Source organism: Bos mutus, chromosome 29 (genome assembly GCF_027580195.1).
Source record: "Bos mutus isolate GX-2022 chromosome 29, NWIPB_WYAK_1.1, whole genome shotgun sequence".
Classification (NCBI taxonomy): domain Eukaryota; kingdom Metazoa; phylum Chordata; class Mammalia; order Artiodactyla; family Bovidae; genus Bos; species Bos mutus.
Genome location: NC_091645.1, coordinates 18,327,034 through 18,344,916, shown reverse-complemented (window position 1 = coordinate 18,344,916; position 17,883 = coordinate 18,327,034). Strand labels below are relative to the sequence as shown.

The 17,883-nt window shown below is 41.5% G+C and overlaps 1 protein-coding gene across 1 annotated transcript in view; it reads right to left on the bottom strand.

Annotated features, from left to right (window-relative positions):
- Positions 1-4,763: 4,763 nt before the first annotated feature.
- Positions 4,764-17,883, bottom strand: part of LOC102276646 (glycerophosphodiester phosphodiesterase domain-containing protein 4) — a 110,227-nt gene continuing 97,107 nt past the window's right edge. Inside the window, exons 13-15 of the mRNA XM_070365018.1 lie at positions 16,724-16,806; positions 15,880-15,932; positions 4,764-5,074 (exon numbers count right to left, since the gene is read on the bottom strand). Of these exons, the coding sequence (XP_070221119.1) occupies positions 4,764-5,074; positions 15,880-15,932; positions 16,724-16,806 (447 nt within the window). The remainder of the gene's footprint in view (positions 5,075-15,879; positions 15,933-16,723; positions 16,807-17,883) is intronic.

The window sequence follows — 17,883 nt, the reverse complement described above, 5'->3', positions numbered from 1 at the left end:
CCATATTTGCTTTGTCTTATTCCTTCCCTCTCATCTCTCCATCCAAACCACTCTCTGAGTTACTAATAAAGCCCTTGCTACTAAATCAAATTAACTCTTTAGTTCTTGGTCTTTCAGCATCATCAGACACTACCATCCACTTCCTCCTTCCAGATCACTCACTGCCAACACTGGTCAGGGTAGCAGGCTGTGATTGGGTAACAGATGCTCATATGTGAGAGCCTGAGCAATTCCTACAAAGGGGGCCAGGAGGCAGGGTCCTACCATTGACACAGGAGGGCACAACTGGGGCTGTTGGTGAAGGGAAAATGACTACCATCTTCCCCTTGGCTACATGGGCCAACCTTCCTGGCCACTGAGGTCAACAGCAGAGACATTAGCAATGAGGTCTCCTGAACTGAGCTCAACTGGTACAGCCTTTACAATCATTCCCGGAGATAGGCACCCAGAATTTGAGGGACCCACAAACTAGCACCTTGAACTGGGGTCACGATAACTTAGAACCCTAGATGTCTGGACGGATGAATCCATACCTTCAGCTGTCTGGCTGGGGAGGCTGAGCCCGGGGGGTGGGGGGCAGGATTTGTCTTTGTCCAGACTTCTGTCCACTGCAGTTTCCTGGGAGTTGTCTGTGTTCTGGGTCTGAGTGGACGGCCGTGTCCCTCTCAGTGCTCTGTTTATCTTCTTGCTGTTGTTTTCAGGGCTACAAGATGGATGACCTCCCAACTCCCTATATTAGCCAGATGCTCACAGCCATGAGCAAACAGTGGGGCCCTAGGAGTGGCAAGGGAACAGTGGGAAGGTGGCTCTGGCCCCGTGCCTGCTCTCTAGGCAGCAGCTGGCTCAGGACCATCAGCGAGGAAGACTTTAACTACCCAGGCAGGGAGGCTGGGCTGGCTGGCGACCATGACAGTATCACTGTGGCCTCTGATCCTTCTTCCAGTGAGGTGGCCTTGCCAGGAGGCAGAACTCCCTCCATTCACCCTGAAACACCTGGTTGGTTCTACTCCTGGCTTGCTGTGACCTCACCACTGTAAGAGCCTGTGCTCCTCGGATGTCATTCGTAACTCAGTCTAGTCCTACCATGTGACCTCCTTTCACTTTGTGTACATGGCCTGGAAATGTAACCAAGAGGACAACCTAGTTCTCCATGCTGGGAACACTCAAACCAAGATTATCCTGAAACCTAAGGGACTGGCTTAATTGACCAAAGTCCTGGAGCCTCGGCTAGGGTAGGGAGACAGACTGCTTTTATATATTACAGTGTGAGTGATGACCCCTGTTCAGATCTCCCCTGATGACCTCAGGTATATACCATGTGCTTTATCTTCTGGCTCCAGGTCTCTTTTGAGGGGGAAGGGAGAGGGAGCAGTGTGTGGCACCAGGACAAGGCCCTATGGGGGAGTGGCTCGTATAACTCTATCCATGGTCTGTGGATACAGGATCAAGCTTGTCTGGGATTTGAGATTGGGGTGCCTAAGCCCACAATGTGCTTGTTTCAGGGACAAAGGTGCTTAAAGGGATGGGTTGGGACCAGGGCAGGATGGGCAGGGCAATGCTGGGTGTCAGCCTGGGAGGTGGAGACCTACATATGTGTGGCTGGAGATCCAGAAGGGGAACCAGCTTCTGTGCCTTACCTGTAGGGCCAGTAGATCCAGAATGGCCCTTACATCCTGCCAGAAATGTCTCCTTGGTCAATCAAAAAGCCACCAAGAACCCCAGGAACCAGGCTGCCTTGGACTAAATCCTTATGTCCAGTGGGTGCCTGTAAAATATTACTTTGTGACCAGGATGGAACAAGCAAATTTCGAAGATTCCCAAACTACTGCACAATTGCACTCATCTCACATGCTAGTAAAGTGATGCTCAAAATTCTCCAAGCCAGGCTTCAGCAATATGTGAACCATGAATTTCCAGATGTTCAAGCTGGTTTTAGAAAAGGCAGAGGAACCAGAGATCAAGTTGCCAACATCTGCTGGATCATGGAAAAAGCAAGAGAGTTCTAGAAAAACATCTATTTCTGCTTTATTGACTATGCCAAAGCCTTTGACTGTGTGGATCTCAATAAACTGTGGAAAATTCTGAAAGAGATGGGAATACCAGACCACCTGCCCTGCAGCTTGAGAAACTTGTATGCAGGTCAGGAAGCAACAGTTAGAACTGAACATGGAACAACAGACTGGTTCCAAATAGGAAAAGGAGTACGTCAAGGCTGTATATTGTTACCCTGCTTATTTAACTTATATGCAGAGTACATCATGAGAAACGCTGGGCTGGAGGAAGCACAAGCTGGAATCAAGATTGCCAGGATATGAGGATATCAATAACCTCAGATATGCAGATGACACTATCTTTATGGCAAAAAGTGAAGAAGAACTAAAGAGCCTCTTGATGAAAGTGAAAGAGCAGAGTGAAAAAGTTGGCTTAAAGCTCAACATTCAGAAAACTAAGATCATGGCATCCAGTCCCATCACTTCATGGGAAATAGATGGGGAAACAGTGGAACAGTGGCTGACTTTTTCTCGGCTCCAAAAGTCACTGCAGATGGTGATTGCAGCCATGAAAGTAAAAGACGCTTGCTCCTTGGAAGGAAAGTTATGACCAACTTAGACAGCATATTAAAAAGCAGAGGCATTACTGTGTCAACAAAGGCCCGTTTAGTCAGGGCTATGGTTTTTCCAGTGGTCATGTATGGGTGTGAGAGTTGGACTATAAAGAAGGCTGAGCACTTAAGAACTGATGCTTTTGAACTGTGGTATTGGAGAACACTCTTGACAGTCCGTTGGACTGCAAGGAGATCCAACCAGTCCATCCTAAAGGAGATCAGTCCATCTTAAAGGGGATAGGTCCCGGGTGTTCATTGGAAGGACTGATGTTGAAGCTGTAACTCCAATACTTTGGCCACTTGATGGGAAGAGCTGACTCACTGGAAAAGACCCTGATGCTGGGAAAGATTGAGGGCAGGAGGAGAAGGGGACAACAGAGGATGAGATGGTTGGATGGCATCACAGACTCAATGGACATGGGTTTGGGTGGACTCCAGGAGCTGGTGATGGACAGGGAGGCCTGGCGTGCTGCGGTTCATGGGGTCACAAAGAGTCGGACACGACTGAGTGACTGAACTGGAGAAGGAAATGGCAACCCACTCCAGTACTCTTGCCTAGAACATTGCATGGATGGAGGAGTCTGGTAAGCTACAGTCCATAGGATTGCAAAGAGTCACACATGACTGAGCAACTTCAGTTCTGGGCAGTTCTGGGGTGGGGTCTTCAGACAGGGAAGGTGTGATATGGGGGTGGGGCATCCCTCTGGGCTTTGGCTAGGCTGAGTGCCTGGAGAGATGACAGGGGAGAATCCTCTTGCCTCTGGCATGTAAGGGATTTGTCCTTAAGGCCCCTGATACTTCAGCACAGCCAGCCTAGCTCACTTGTCCTCATATGCACAAGCATCTGGGGTCACCTGCATGTAGGTGACAAACCACTCCACAGGGAGTGCTATGCCTGGTCTCCAGATGCCTGTGTGGGAGGGGGACGGGTTGGTGCTGAAATAAAGTCCCCAAACCACACAGCCCTGTTTTCTGGGATGACAATGCGGCCATCTGAGGCAGCCCTGACCCACCAATGTTTACAGGACTCCACAGTCAACCCAGGGAAGGTGCTGTGGTGTCTGCCCCTGCCCATCACCATATACACGGGAACATGAGCCCTGGACAAGGAGGGTGAGTAGATGATGGTCACACAATAGAACACAACTTCCTGCTTCTAATGCAGGGTTCTCAGCTCAAATCAAAAGTCAGCTTCAGGGATTTCAGGATATTATGAAATAAAAATAACCAGGATTTTGTGACCAAAAAAAGAAAAGAAAAGGTCAGTTTTCATTCTAATCCAAAAGAAGAGTAATGCCAAAAAATATTCAAACTAATACACAATTACACTCATTTCACATGCTAGCAAGGTAATGCTCAAAATTCTCCATGCTAGACTTCAAGAGTACTTCCAGATGTACAAGCTGGATTTAGAAAAGACAAAGGAAACAGAGATCAAATTGTGAACATCTGTTGGATCATAGAAAAAGCAAAAAAAAAAAAAGTCAGCTTCAAGGTCAAAAGCCACTGGGTGGGCATGGGATTATGCCCACCACCCCACTGGAGAATCAGCCAGTGACAAGCTATGAGGAAGCACCCCATGCACACTGTATGACAGGATGTGTGAGTGGGGTGATATCTTTGCCCCCACTCATGCACATGCCACCTCTCCTTCTCTGACTCTGGACGGCATCACTCTGGCATTCCTCCCTTGACTTTGTCAGCCTGAGTGACCACAGAGGGCCCCAAAGATTGTATCAATTACCTTCTTAGTTCCTCAGAGGCTGCCTTTATTTATAGGCTGATGTTCACCACAGCCACTCCTTTAGCTATGGGAATATCATGAAGGGTTAGGATGAGACAGATCATCTGACACCCAGAGAACAACCAACTCCAACTCCAGGACCACACTCTTTCCCCTCTGCTCATCCCCTGGAGAGGAAAGGCAAGGCCAGAGTGGTTTTCCTGAGATCCTCCCTGGCTCTTCCGCACCCCTTTCCTATCTCTCTACCATCAGGTCGCCCTGGGCACAGAGAGGGAGAAAAAGGAGAAGGAGGCAAGGTGTGGCTCATTATTCTTTGAAGACAGCCCAAAAGCAGGAGAAGGACATGCTGGGTGTGGTGGAAACCATCATAAAAGAGGCTTATTGGGGGGAGTCAATGCTGGGGGGCTTTTCAGGTTACGTTTCAGGAGGAGGCTTCTCCACAGAGGGAACCGTTGGTTCATTTGCCTCCAAGGTAGGCAATACAGTTTGGAGGGTGGCCTCTCTGTTGGCTTCCGAAGTGGATGCTTGGATGGGTTCAAAGGCTGGCTCAGTGGGCACTGGTTGTCCAACGTCATCTGTGGGATGCACAGTTGGTATAGTGGTTTCATTGACAACCTCTGGTACAACAGCTTTAGAACTTGGAGGTTCCCTTTCCCTCTCTGGAAAAGGTGCAGGGATACCCATAATTTCTACTACTTCATTTTGGAGGCTTGCACTTGAAGCTTCTGTGGGATAGAAAAGAAAACAACATAGATTCCTCCAAAGTCGATTCTCCAATCTTTGCTAGTAATGTGGTAAAATCCTAGTCATCTTTAAAATGTCAGCTCCTCACTTACCATTTTAGAATCTTGCCCCTTAGTTTTCTCCCTACCCAGCCTTTGGGCAGACTTCACTACATCTGTACAACAAGGTGCTTAAGTTTAAGAGTCTATTGGGTGAGGTTCTAACTCACCACAGGAGCACAGAAGAAGGGTGAAATCAACATTTGTTTAAGGTTCATGTATTTCCCAACCACTAACTCCGAAGCAGTGTAAACAAAAAACTGAATGCTGCTGCTGCTGCTGCTAAGTCGCTTCAGTCATGTTTGACTCTGTGAGACCTCATAGACGGCAGCCCACCAGGCTCCCCCGTCCCTGGGATTCTCCAGGCAAGAACACTGGAGTGGGTTGCCATTTCTTTCTCCAATGCATGAAAGTGAAAAGTGAAAGTGAAGTCGATCTGTCGTGCCTGACTCTTAGCGACCCCATGGACTGCAGCCTATCAGGCTCCTCCGTCCATGGGATTTTCCAGGCAAGAGCACTGGAGTGGGGTGCCATTGCCATCCTCTATTAGAATGGGAGCTTTTTACGAATAGAAACTTTGCCTTGCTTGCCACCCCAGGTATAGTGCTCAGGAGTGTCTATCACACAGTAATTGCTCAGAAAATAGTTTCAGGTTTTTTCCTAACCGAATGATAGAAAAAATAAATGATGGAGACTTTTTCTCATAATGCAGTTAGGAAATGGACTCTCATCAAAGACAAATTAAAAACTGGATCATGTATAAAATGAAAATATCTTAAAATTATCTAAGAATTTACAATATAAGGAGGAACTGTGGACACTAAATCTAGAAGATAGTGAGAATCCAAAGAAGAGAATCCAGTTATTTTTCCCCTGTGTGTAATTTCACTCTTGTTGCATACATGAGCTTAATTTTAGCTTCACAGGCTGAAGGGGATTTTTAATGCACCTGAATTGAATTTGTACTTCAATTCCATGACATCTAATATCTATGATATTAGGTTTTCATATTCATGAATGTGTTATGTTGCTCCATGTATCTGGGTCTTCTTTTTCTCACTAGACTTTTGTAGTTTTCAGTGACCAATCATCTATCTTCTTTGCAAGGGCTTACAATATTTTCCTAAAATTCCTGTTTATGCTTTTATACTGTTGTAGATGATGCTATTTCAATTTTTAAAGTAGTCACTGATGACATATCAACATACAGTTGATTTTTCTATATTGACCTTGTATCAATATTTAAAAAACTAATGGCATCTGGTCCCATCACTTCAAGGCAAACACGTGGGGAAAAAGTGGATACAGTGACAGATTTTATTTTCTTGGGCTCAAAAATCACGGCGGACAGTGACTGCAGCCATGAAATTAAAAGATGCTTGCTACTTTGGGAAAGAACCTAGACAGTATATTAAAAAGCAGGACATCACTTTGTCGACAAAGATCAAAAAAAAAAAAAAAAAAAAGCTTGGTTTTTCCAGTAGTCATGTATGGATATGAGAGTGGGACCATAAAGAAGGCTGAGTGCCAAAGATCTGATGCTTTCAAGTTGTGGTGCTGGAGAAGGTTCTATAGACAGTCCTTTGGGCAGCAAGATCAAACCAAATTCAATCCTGATGAAAATTAATTCTGAATATTCATGGTTTTTCCAGTAGTCATATATGGATGTGAAAGTTGGACTGTAAAGAAAGCTTAGTGCTGAAGAATTGATGCTTTTGAACTGTGATACTGGAGAAGACTATTGAGAGTCCCTTGGACTGCAAGGACATCAAACTAGTCAATACTAAAAGAAATCAGTCCTGAATACTCATTGGAAGGACTGATGGTGAAGCAGAAGCTCCAATACTTTGGCTACTTGATGCAAAGAACTGACTCATTGGAAAAGACCCTGATGCTGGGAAAGATTCAAAGTAGGAGGAGAAGGGGATGACAGAGGATGAGATGGTTAGATGGCATCACTGACTCGATGGACATGAGTTTGAACAAGCTCCAGGAGTTGGTGATGGACAGGGAGGCCTGGCGTGCTGCAGTCCATGGGGTTGCAAAGAGTCAGATATGACTGAGTGACTGAACTGAACTGAACTGATTTATTGGAAGGACTGATGCTGAAGCTGAAGCTCCAAAATTGTGGCTACCTGATGTGAAGAGCCAACACATTGGAAAAGACCCTGATGCTGGGAAAGACTGAGGGCAAGAGGAAAAGGGGATGAAAGAGGATGAGATGGCTGAATGGCATCACTGACTCAGTGGACATGAGTTTGAGCAAACTTTGGGAGATAGTGAAGGACAGGGAAGCCTGGCATGCTGCAATCCACGGGGTTGCAAAGAGTCAGACATGACTTAGAGCCTGAACAACAACATTCCTGAGCTATTGCTTAAGTCACCAGTTGTAGTAGGTTTGTCATTTGATTCCTTCTAATTTTTTACTGTATATAACCATATATGCAGATTAGGAGTTTTATTTCTTCATTTATGCCTGTTATTTATCTTTATATATATATATATTTAGTGTATAATTTATATATACTAAACTGGCTGTCTTACTAAATGGACGTGAGTTTGAGCAAGCTCCAGGAGTTGGTGATGGACAGGGAAGCCTGGCGTGCTGCAGTCAATGGGGTCACAAATAGTCAGACACGACTGAGTGACTGAACTAATTGAAACTAGCTAGGATCTTCAGTACAATGCCAAGTAAAAGCAGTGAGAGCAGACAGCCTCGCCTTATTACTGATCTTATATAGAAAATCCTATTTCACCATTAACAATCATACTGGCTGAGGTTTTAAGTATCTTTCATCAGATTGAGGAAGTTTCATTCGATAACTAGGCTACTCAGATCTTGATCATAAATAGATGTGGATTTTTGTCAAATATACTTTATTTCTAGTCTATTTTGATTAGATGATAGATTGATTAACCTGCAAATTATATATCCAACTTGTACCACTGCAATAAATCTCACTTGCTCCAGATGTTTTATCCTTTTTTTATACTGATGGATTCAATCTGCTAATATATTGTTTTATGGCTAAGTTGGTGAATGATATTGATCTATACATTTAGATGTTGCACTGTCTTTGTCAGATATTTTTTATATGAGATTATTTCTGACCATAAAAAGTCAGCTAAGAAATGCACTTGTTTTTTTTTAGTGAGTCAGCATAAAATTGGTATTATTTCTTAAATATTCACTTAACCAGTGAAGCTTATCGGGCCTGGACCTTCCTTTGTTGTGAGGCTTTTGATACATGGATTTGATTCTGAAAGATTCTGATAGGTTATAAAATTTCTACTTCTTTTTCAGTTCTGGAAAATTAAATCATTTGAAGGAATTTGTTTACCTCATTTAAATTTAATGGCTTAAAAATGTTCCATGATTTTCCTTTTTATGTCTAGGATCTGGAGAGACAATCTCTCATTAATCATTCACTATACTGGCAATCAGTCTGTCTCTTCCTCTTTCCCCTTACTAAGCGTTTATCAATTTTATTAATCTTTTCTAAGAACTAACTTTTCACTTTTTGAATATTCTCTGTAGTTTGATCATTTCTATTTTACTGTTTCTGCTATCTTTACCATTTCATTTCTTTTACTTGGTGAAAATAACTCCATTTTCTAGATTGCTACAGTAGACTCTTAATCACTATTAAGCCAGGCTTCCTTCTAAAAGTTACTAATTTCCCTCTAAGTTATGGCTTAAGTTGTACCACACAAGTTTTGCTTTTGTATATGCATTACACTTTAAAATAGCTTCCAATTTCCCTTGTGATTAATCTCTTGATCAATAAAAAGTTTAGAAATACATCAATTTCCTCTACTACCTTTATTATACATAAACATATTCCAGTGATATTTTTACTTTTGTGTGCTTCCAACTTAAAGAACTCCCTTATAATTTCTTGTAGAACTGGTCTAGTAGTGATAAACTCTTCTAGCTTTTGTTTATCTGGGAAACTTTTGATATCTCCTTCAATTCTGAATGGTAACCTTGCTGGGTAAAGAGTTCTTGTTTGGAAGTTTTTTCTTTCAACACTTTTAATATATCACATCTTTCCTATCTGGCTTGTAAATTTTCTGCTAAAAAATCTGATGACCTTATGCTGTTTCCCTTGATTATAAGTTGGTTTTTGTGTTCTCCTTTTAGGATTCTCTCTTTCTCCTTAAATTTACAATTTTAACTTCAATGTGTCTTGGTATGTGTCTTTTTGAGATCATCTTATTTGGAACTCTGTGGCTTTCTAGATCTGGATGTCTTTTTCCTTCCCCACATTAGGGACATTTTCAGCCACTGTTTCTTCAGTTAATTTTGGGGGCATTTTCTCTTTCTCTTTTCCTTCTGAGAGCCCTATAATGTGAATGTTATTACACTGGATGCTGTCCCAACAGTCCCATAATGCATCTTTCCTTTTCAAAGTTCTTTTTTCATTTTGCTGCTCTGTCTGGGTGAGTTCCATTGTTTTGTCTTCCAGTTCACTGATTCATTCTACTACCTCATCTGTTCTGCTGCTGAGCCCTTCTAATGTATTTTTTGATTCAGTTATTACTTCTGTTTGGTACTTTCTTGTATTTTATGTTGAAGTTTGCACTATGTCCATCAATTTTTCTCCAAAGTTCAATAAGCATATGTTTATGACCATTATTTTTAACTCTATCAGGTAGATTGCTCATCTCTGTTTCATTTAGTTATTTTTCTGGGGCTTTGTCTTGTTCTTTTGATTGGAACATATTCCTCTGTCTCATTTTACTTAATTCAGTATGTTTGCATCTGTGTGTTGGGCAAATCAGCTCTATCTTCCAGATCTGCTTTATGGCTTGCCATATGGTCTATTTTGCAACCACACCATTTACATTTCAAAATATTGTACATTGTGCAGTTGTTGAATATAATATTTTCTGTCAACTAGGTCAGGTTAGCTGGAAGTGTTCAGACTTCTATATCCTTTCTGATTTTACTTTTTGATGAATTTAGTTGTTCTTTCAGGTACTAAGAGAGGGATGTCAAAATCTTTAACTATGATTTTTCTATTTCTTTCTATTTTTGTTTAATGTGTTTTGAAGCTCTGTTACTAACTATATAATTATAGGGCCTTCTTGATACACTGACCTTTTCTTTCTTAAGAAATCTTCATTTCAAGTAAGGCTCCATGTTTTAAAGTTTATCTTTCAGATATTATTTTCATGCTTGCTGTTTGTATGGCATATTATTTTCCATCCTATCTTTTTTCATTTTTCTCCCTTCTGATTTTAATTTTCTGTCCTTTCACTATTAATCTGTGTTTTTATATTTGAAGCATTTCTTTTATGAATTGCATATGGTTGGGTCTTGCTTAATTCTATCCAATATTAAAATCTCCACTACTACTTTGAGTATTTGGTACACTTATATTAACTGAACTTAATAAAATGGTTGAATTTATGACTACCATATTTCAATTTGTTTTCTATTTATTTTGTGTATTATTTTTTCCCTTTGTTCTCTTTCTCCTGAATCCATCTGCTACAAGAGATATTCTTATACTGGGTGTAAAGAAGATGTTATGATGTGAGAAAGCCTTATGACTAAGACCTGAATGGAATATCTAGATCTCAGAGAAAAGCTCATTCAAGAGTGATTAAGAAAACACGACTGACTTCAGTTCTTGCAACTGTAAGGAACTACATTCTGCCAACAATCAATGAGCTTGGAAGAGGACTCTTAAGTCTCAGATGAGACTGCAGCCCAAGCCAAGATCTTCATGAAAGCCTGGTGAGATATGCAGTAGACCTAGAAAACCCATGCCGGGACCCCTGGCCCACAAACTGGGAGATAATAAATTTGTGTTGCTTTACACTGATATATTTGTGGTAATTTGTTACCCAGTGATCAAAAACAACCCAAACTTTGATAGAATATACCCAAAATGAAGCATAGAAATTAATAGGCTAAAAATAAAAATAAACAGTCTTGGTAACTTATGAGATAATATGACACCATCTAATATCTATGTAATTGGAAACCCAAAAAGAAGGTAATAGCAGAAAGATATCTGAAAAATACAGGCTGAAAATTTATACTCTTACTGATCTAAGAAGTTCAGCAAACCCTAAGCAGGTAGACACACTAATATACACTGAGGTAAATCATAATCAAATTACTGAAAAATGTAATAAAAGAAACAGCCTTAATATACAATGGATTAAAGACAATCTCTTTAACAAGTGGTGCTGGGAAAAATGGTCAACCACTTGTAAAAGAATGAAACTAGAACACTTTCTAACACCATACACAAAAATAAACTCAAAATGAATCAAAGATCTAAATGTAAGACCAGAAACTATAAAACTTCTAGAGGAGAACATAGGCAAAACACTCTCCGACATATATCACAGCAGGATCCTCTATGACCCACCTCACCAGAATATTGGAAATAAAAGCAAAAATAAACAAATGGGACCTAATTAAACTTAAAAGCTTCTGCACAACAAAGGAAACTATTAGCAAGGTGAAAAGACAGCCTTCAGAATGGGAGAAAATCATAGCAAATGAAGCAACTGACAAACAACTAATCTCAAAAATATACAAGCAACTCCTACAGCTCAACTCCAGAAAAATAAATGACCCAATCAAAAAATGGGCCAAAGAACTAAATAGACATTTCTCCAAAGAAGACATACAGATGGTGAACAAACACATGAAAAGATGCTCAACATCACTCATTATCAGAGAAATGCAAATCAAAACCACTATGAGGTACCATTTCACTCCAGTCAGAATGGCTGCAATCCAAAAGTCTACAAGCAATAAATGCTGGAGAGGGTGTGGAGAAAAAGGAACCCTCTTACACTGTTGGTGGGAATGCAAACTAGTACAGCCACTATGGAGAACAGTGTGGAGATCCCTTAAAAAACTGGAAATAGAACTGCCTTATGATCCAGCAATCCCACTGCTGGGCATACACACTGAGGAAACCAGAAGGGAAAGAGACACGTGTACCCCAATGTTCATCACAGTACTGTTCATAATAGCCAGGACACGGAAGCAACCTAGATGTCCATCAGCAGATGAATGGATAAGAAAGCTATGGTACATATACACAATGGAGTATTACTCAGCCACTAAAAAGAATACATTTGAATCAGTTCTAATGAGATGGATGAAACTGGAGCCTATTATACAGAGTGAAGTAAGCCAGAAAGAAAAACACCAATACAGTATACTAACACATATATATGGAATTTAGAAAGATGGTAACAATAACCCTATATATGAGACAGCAAAAGAGACATTGATGTATAGAACAGTCTTATGGACTCTGTGGGAAAGGGAGAGGGTGAGAAGATTTGGGAGAATGGCATTGAAAAATGTATACTATCATGTATGAAACGAGTCACCAGTCCAGGTTCGATGCACGATGCTGGATGCTTGGGGCTGGTGCACTGGGACGACCCAGAGGGATGGTATGGGGAGGGAGGAGGGAGGGGGGTTCAGGATGGGGAACACATGTATACCTGTGGCAGATTCATTTCAATGTTTGGCAAAACCAATACAATATTGTAAAGTTTAAAAATAAAATAAAATTTTAAAAAAATAAAATAAAATAAAATTAGCACAAAAAAAAAAAAAAGAAAGAAACAGCCTTAAAAAGGACATATTACAAGCAAAGGAACAATGATTAAAATAAAGGAAGATTTCTTTTTTGGATGACTTTTCATAAGAAACTGTATGAGACAAGATAAAATATTATAAGTAGAGGAACAATGATTAAAACAATGGAAGATTTCTTTTTTGAATGACTTTTTGTAAGAAACTATATGAGACAAAAGATAAAGGATCAACTTCTTTGAAGGGCTGAAAAATATATCCTAAAGATGTGTGTGTGTGTGTGTGTGTGTGTGTGTGTGTATACTAAAGGTAGCAGCAGCAGGTGCAGCAGTACATGTCTATCTAAAGGTAGTCATGGTGCAAGATGTGACACTAGGCTTAGTATGCAAGGCCTAGTCTTCTCGCCCTGCATGGCTCCAGGCTGTCTTTGGAAGAACTGATGCTAAAGCTGAAACTTCAATACATTGGCCACCTGATGTGAAGAACTGACTCATTGGAAAAGACCTTGATGCTGGGAAAGATTGAAGGCCGGAGGAGAAGGGGATGACAGAGGATGAGATGGTTGGATGGCATCACCGACTCAATGGACCTGAGTTTGAGCAAGCTTTGGGAGTTGATGATGGACAGGGAAGCCTGGTGTGCTTCAGTCCAATGGGGTCACAAAGTGTCGGACACAACTGAGTAATTGACCTGAACTGATAGCTCTAGGTTGTGGTTTTGGCTTCTTTCCAGTCATCCTTGTTCATTCCCTGATACTAAACTTCATCCCTTGCCTTCTAGTTGTCTCTTTTAGGTACTCAAATGGTCTTTCTATATATTTATTTAGATCAGGCAAAACTGGTTTCTGTAAATAAGCAACTAAAAATTAAAAACATGAAAGATTCTTAGTTTATTATCTACTCACCTTATTTTCTTATTCTCATTTAAATATGGTGGGAAGTTGTTGTCAAGTTAATTTATTTTCTAAGGCATGATACCCACCTTTCTTCATTCAAATTTAAATGGTTCTTTGAACTTTCCTTCAGAACTTCTATCCCATCCATGCTTTCCACACCAATTCCATATTCTCTTTATTTCTTGATTAGATTACTATTATGGGCTGAACTGTGTACCACACAAACTCATATGTTGAAGCCCTAACCACAGAACTTCAATATAGGACTAATTTAGGAGATAAAGCCTTTAAAGGCATGATTAAGATGGGGCCATTATGGTGAGTCCTGATCCAGTCTGATCAGAGAGAAAACTTGGAGACACAGAGGACATTGGGGGTTTGTGTGTGCACAGAGGAAGGGCTGTGTGATGACACAGCAACAAAGAGTCTACCAGCAAGTCAATTAGAGAGGCCTCAGAAGAAACCAAACCTGCTGACACATTGATCCTGCACCTCCAGCCTCCAGAAATGTGAGAAAAATCAACTTCTGTTGCTTAAGCCACCCAGTCTATGGTATTTTGTTTTGGAAGCCCTACTTTACTGATATAACTTCTGAATATCATAAGGCAGCTGGAACACAGCCTTCAGTCTCCTTAACAGCCTGCAGAGTGACCTTCTTAAAATTCATAATACTCAGAGTCACTGGAAATTACTCTATATCTTAATAAATTTGGGTGACTTGATTTAAACCTTCAGCTTTACTATACAAAATATCATTACTCTTCAAATTTCTTATTTTTTTTATAGTCCCTCATGCTGGGAAAGATTGAAGGCAGGAGAAGAAGAGGACTACAGAGGATGAGATGGCTGGATGGCATCACCGACTAGATGGACATGAGTTTGGGTGGACTCCGGGAGTTGGTGATGTACAGGGAGGCCTGGCGTGCTGCGGTTCATGGGGTCACAAAGAGTCCGACAGGACTGAGCAACTGAACTGAACTGTGGATACATTCCTGAAAGTCTAAGTTATGTATGTGTTGAAGACTGATAGCTGATACAAAGTATCTCATCATCTTCACAACTGTTCACAAGAAATTAATCAATCATTTTTGATTGTATCAACTTTACTAAAGACTCCAAGAGCAATGGGAGGAAACTGCATCATGTACTGCACAGTCTTCTGCCTCCTCACTGGTTTTCCCTTTAACATTGCACTGGCTTCCCAAGCCAGTAACTCACTGTGTGATTATCCCCACAACCTCCTGAATGATAAACTAGCTTCCCTTCCCTTACTGGACCTATCCCACTTACTCAGTCCTGAGTTATTCTGCTGATTAATAAGTTATTTTGCTATTCTATCCCTTTACACAAGTGACTAAGCATACTGCTCCCTTGTCTGAAACTCACTTGCCATTTCCTGATGTTTATATGCAGAGTCTAGACTAGTCCCGGAGAAGGCAATGGCACCCCACTCCAGTACTCTTGCCTGGAAAATCCCAGGGATGGGGGAGCCTGGTAGGCTGCAGTCCATGGGGTCACTAAGAGTTGGACATGACTGAGCGACTTCACTTTCACTTTTCACTTTGATGCATTGGAGGAGGAAATGGCAACCCACTTCAATGTTCTTGCCTGGAGAATCCCAGGGACGGGGGAGCCTGGTGGGCTGCCGTCTCTGGGGTCGCACAGAGTCAGACACGACTGAAGCGACTTAGCAGCAGCAGCAGCAGACTCTAGTCCAGCATTCCAGGATCTTGGCAATTTTCTCCTTCCACCTTCCAACATACATCACAACTGAAGCCACATAAAGCACATTCAGCCCTGAGGAGCATGTCAGCTTCTCTGTCCTGGAACTAGATGGCTGAACCAAAGATGTTAACTGCTGCTATACCTTTTCCTGCTTCCTCACTGCTCTCTGGACCAGAGCCTCTGTTCTAGAGACACCCTCCATATATAAAGCTTTCAGGTACTTCAGTCTCACACTGCCTGGCACAAAGTCAGTATTCTATAACTGTGTGATGAATGAATATATGACAAAGCAAGCAAATATACAACCATGTTCAAAATCTTCCAAGGAGTCTCATTGCTTAGAGGATAAAGTCCACAATATATTGTGATGTCGAGGGCCTCACAGAGTCTGTGCACAGCCTGTTTTTTGCCCAGCTTCTCAGTGGTTCCCACCCTGTAACTTTAGACTCCTTCAACTCTTGTCAGAAATATTAAGGGCAAGCCCTGCCTCATGGAGGCAATGGGGAGGAATGAAGAGATTAGAGGGGGCTAGGCCTCTGACTTTACCTGTGTAACTGGTGATACCCTGGCGAATTTTTTCACTCTGGCTCTCTCTCCACCTAGAAGGAAGCAGAGTGTCCATGAGCCTTGCAGACCTCTTCCAAAGCAACAGTAACACAGGTAGTGGCCAGAAAAGAACATTACCAGTAAAATGGTACCTTGGGCAGAGGGTATGAAGTTTCCTCTTTTAAAGGATAACTCAAATGAGGAAACAATGGGCATGATGAGATCTAAAGACCACGCTTTCTTCTAGCTAAAATTCTTCGACCAAATGTTCCCTCTCCCATCCTGAACCTTACGATCTTGATGCATTTTTCCCTTCAAGAATTCTCAAATGTCATTTGATTGGGCAGATAAAAAAGACTATGGTCTGGAAAGGGGCAATGATTTTCCCAGGGTCACCCAGCAACCACAGAAAAAGCCAGGGCTAAAACCCTGGCTTCCTGGAGTGTGAGCTTGCTCTTTACACAGCACCCTGCTTTGTCCCATTCTGTGGAAGGTGGGACACTTCTTCTGAACAACCTTCAACTCTTGTCCTCTTCCAACTGATCCACAAGGGATATATAGTCAAAAAAAAAAAAAAAAAAGCTTTGATTAAGCTTTAGTGAAAGTCCTTATCCTTAGAATATGGTCTCACATTGAGGAGGTAGAAGGGGTGTGTGGAGCTGCAGGCAGTATGAGAAGAAACAGGAGGTTTGGAAGATAAAACCTTTAAAACCCTGTCTCCCTGAGGATTTGTCACATGGGATTATGGGAAGAGTGTAACTTTTTTCATAAATTTCACAAGGTACAAAACCATTTATGTCTTATTTTGGGAAAAAATTATACAAAATTACAAATGTATACTTACCAATGAAAACGAAATATGGAAACAATGAAAACTGCAGAAAGAATATCCATGAAAATCCACAAGAACAGGTAGAAATTTGGTGTCTGCAAAACAGAAAACAGTTTTAGGCATTTGCAGTTGGAGAACATTGTAGATCATGTGGATCAAGTCCCTTGTTTGAGCAGGAATGGAGAGGGGGCAGAGCAGGGAGAGGAACCTTGATTGCCGGGATTGAAGTCAAACACAGAGAATACCTGCTGCTAACCTAACATGTAATCCCCGCTTTACATGTGTTGAGGGCTCTACAAGGGCTAAAACACTTCACACACCTCATTTCCCTGGACCCTCAACAGAGGTCTGAGGGAGTCGCAGAGATGTCACAGAGCAAGTCTTCTCTGGACCCAGGACTACAGCCCAAGTTCCTTGGCTTCCAGTGCTCTATGTGTTCACGGCACAGCTTCCCAAACCTGGCCGTGCATCCAAATCTACCTGAGCCGCAGCCTTTTGTAAGACAGCTTCCTGGGCCTCATTAGCGACTCAGGAATCAGAATTTCTGCATCTTTAACAAGCTCCCAGAAACAAGCTACCAGTCTGTGAACCAGCATTTAGGAATCATTCTTCTAAATCATGCTTCAAATAAAAATGTTGAAATTATCATTCTTAACTAGCATGCCCACTTCTCTAGGCTTCTTGCCTACATCACCCATTTCACAGCTCCATTATCTAGGTTCTAGTGAATAAATTTTTTAATTCCCTGGCTTGATCCTTCCTTTCTACCTTCATTTTTCCACCTCCAATACTACTTGATGGTACTAGGTCTGGCATTTTTATCTTTCTTATGTCAATTCCATCCTAATTCAAGGTCTTTGCTTGGTCTGATTAATAATGGTACAAGAACAACAACAATAATACGAATGATCAAGTTAATGATGAGAACAACAATTAATATTAATGAGCATTTACAGGAGCTAAGGTAGTATTCTATGCATGTGAGGTATATTTTCACAGCTAATTCTCACAACGGATCTACTAGGCAGGCATAATAAAATCTCTTAACCAACTTCTACTAAGCCAAGGCTCCTAACCCCCAGTAGGCAACTGACTGACTGAGGCCTTGGCCTGCTGCATGCTGCCCACCAGATCAGCTGTACAGTCACTAAGAATCAGTTGTTCTTACAATC